This window comes from Hordeum vulgare, chromosome 4H (genome assembly GCF_904849725.1).
Source record: "Hordeum vulgare subsp. vulgare chromosome 4H, MorexV3_pseudomolecules_assembly, whole genome shotgun sequence".
Classification (NCBI taxonomy): Eukaryota; Viridiplantae; Streptophyta; class Magnoliopsida; order Poales; family Poaceae; genus Hordeum; species Hordeum vulgare.
In genome coordinates, this window is record NC_058521.1 from 27,921,968 (window position 1) to 27,924,745 (window position 2,778).

At 54.0% G+C, this 2,778-nt stretch overlaps 1 protein-coding gene across 1 annotated transcript; it reads right to left on the reverse strand.

The window, feature by feature from the left end:
* Nucleotides 1-499: 499 nt before the first annotated feature.
* Nucleotides 500-1,904, reverse strand: LOC123451093 (repressed by EFG1 protein 1-like). Its single transcript, XM_045128104.1, has one exon. It carries the CDS (start codon nucleotides 1,886-1,888, stop codon nucleotides 797-799), a length of 1,092 nt encoding a protein of 363 aa, XP_044984039.1. The 5' UTR covers nucleotides 1,889-1,904; the 3' UTR covers nucleotides 500-796.
* Between the last annotated feature and the right edge of the window lie 874 nt (nucleotides 1,905-2,778).

Here is a 2,778-nt window from a genome sequence, read left to right on the forward strand (position 1 = left end):
TTTAGAGATTTCATTAGAAGACTACATACGAAATAAAATGAGTGAATCTATACTCTAAAATATGTCTATGTATATCCGTATGTAGTTCATAGTGCAATCTCTAAAAGGTCTTATATTTAGGAACGAAAAGAGTACTATTTATTTTGATTTTTTTTACTAAGCAGGATGTAGATGAGCCTGCGCTCGGAAATGGATTTGCTCAGAAATGGATTTTCCGTGTATACAATGAAACTTTAAAAAGACATACATCCGATCTCCATCATCCGTTGGGTTCCGCATTATGCTGGCACGCCTTGCTAGCACTGTTTTTTATCCAAACACAATTCGCATTGTATTTACATGCCCGAGCTAAGTTCTGGCATCCGATTTGTATATCACAAGTTTTAGCATTGAAGTAACTTTTTTAGCCAAGTTTTAGCAGTTCATGTGTGCATATATTCATAAAAAGTGCACGTCTCCGACTCCAAACAAATGTGGCGACTGCCATGCGTAGATGCCATGAATCCAACCCACCGAGAACAACTTTCTTCTCCGATAACAAGTTCACCCTCGGAAGTCGAAACTCGCCGAGAACATGACAAGTTCATTTTCCACGCAATATGCTAGGCACGCCACCACATGAGTTTCTTATCTAAGCACTAGTTATTCCTGGCACCACAAGTGCACAACACAAAGCATCCTTGTAACTGAACCAGAGACACGAAGCTAGATCGTACTTATAACTCTAACAACGATCGATGCTCCGGCGCCGGCGGCGACGGCACCAGCGCAAGAGGCGCCGCCAGCACACCGGCGGCTAGTAGGGGCTCTGGCCCTGGACGTTGCCGTGCGGGTTGTAGAGGCAGAGCGTGAGGGTGGCGCCGGAGGCGCAGCTGGCCTGCGCGCAGCCGACCTCGGCGGTGCGGCGCCAGACCACCTGCGTGTAGGTGCCGCACTGCTGGCCGGCGGCGCAGGTGTTGTTGGCGTGGGCGTAGTACTTCCCCTGCGCCACCCAGGAGGCCACCACCTCGGCCGGGCGCGCGCGGTAGCTCGCCCACCCCTGGTTCGCGCCGTAGGGGCTGGCGCCCATGTCCGCGAACGCGCAGCTCTTCTGTTTCTGCTGCTGCGACGCGGTCCACGCCGCCGCCGCCGTCAGGTCGGCGCTCCACCGCAGCGGGGCCACGCCCACCGCCGCGCGCGCCTTGTTGTGCGGCGCCAGGAACTCGTCCGCCGTCGCCGTCGCCGTCGCGTTGGCCGCCGCCGCCTGCGCCTTGCTGGCTGCCGCGCCCTTGCTGGCCGGCAGCGCGCGGCTGCCGTAGGCCGGCGCGGCGGACAGGGCGAGGAGGGCGAGAAGGCATGCCGTGGCCGCCGCGTGGTGGCGGCGCTGGGGAGCCATGGATGAGATCTGGGGTGGGTGAGGCCAGTAATGGCGAGCGGTGAGCAGTGAAGTGAGAGCACCGAGCGTGGGCGAGTGGAGCGGACAGTGAAGTGTGCGCGCGCGAGGGACTGTCACTGTCAGCGAGCGAGTTAAAAAGCTCAGAGGGAGCCGGCGGCAGCGAGCGATGGCTACGCGGCAGTCGGTGGTTCGCTGGTGCCGCGGCGATGGCTTGCTACTTGTGTGGACGTTGGTGTCGGGGACGCGACGCCACGCCACAGCCCGGGTACGTACGGGTGAATGGCGTGCGGCGTTCCGGGCTCGATCTCGCGGGTGGTGGAGCGCAGAACCTGGCGAGATCCGGGGGGTGTTGGGTGTCACTTGTGGGTGCGTGTCAGTGACCCGCCCGGTATCTGATGCGGTTTCCCTCGTGTCGAGATCCAGATCAGCACGGCGTTTCCCCGACTTGGACGGACGCAACAAGGCCGGTGCGGAGCGCGTGAGGGGTAGCGGCGATCGGCTGCTTGAGAGCATCTACATCCACCCCTCAAATCTACCCGTCAAACACCTGCGGACGCGCCTCGGCTGTTTGAGAGCATCTATAACCGAATTTTTTAAATCCAACCCCTCAAACGTCCATCCCTCAAATCTAGTCCGTCAAACACCCACGGACGCCCCCTCGGCTGCTTGAGAGCATCTACAGCCGGATCTCTTAAATTCAGCCCTTCAAACGTCCGTCCACACACTTTCGTGTACACTAACCGATCACGTCTTAAATAATGCATTTTACATTCGGATGCCTTATTTCTCATATCTGAAATCTATACAACCCATACAATTACTACGTCGACGCATTACACACCCCGTCTGACTACTCCATCACTACTAACGTGTCATCGGACTATCAAAATTTGTCATATTTGATTCTTCAGTGCAATACCATAATAATGATTCTGACCCTAAACTGACTAGTAGAACGTCCGTGCGTTGCTACGTGCTATAATACATGTAACTGAATCAAATAAATGATTAAGATCGTCTCTAATGTTGAAGCTTGTTTCTATATAAATCAAACAAATGATTAAAATCATCTCTAGGGTCGAAGAATATTTCTTCCTCATACGTCCGGGCATGTACGGGTGCCGAGTGCCAAAATTCAACATTCTAGATTGTCCGAACTTCCCCTAATCAAGATCATATGAGGGCGGATGTGGTTGTGCGGACTATCCTTCATGTTATCTTCAACACACGGGCCCAACACAAAACCTCACCCCACGACGCATCCTTCCCTCTTCTTGTCGGCTCCTCCCATTCCCTCTCGGCTAACTGTCGTAGCGAGACATTTTTTCCTGAATCCCTCTTCTTTAAAACCGGATGAATCATACATAACATTTGTCATGGCTCCCTCTCTCTTTCACACTGTA

Excerpts from the sequence above, each read along its gene's own strand:
- LOC123451093 (XM_045128104.1), bottom strand. The coding sequence starts at position 1,888 with ATGCTCTCAAGCAGCCGATCGCCGCTACCCCTCACGCGCTCCGCACCG.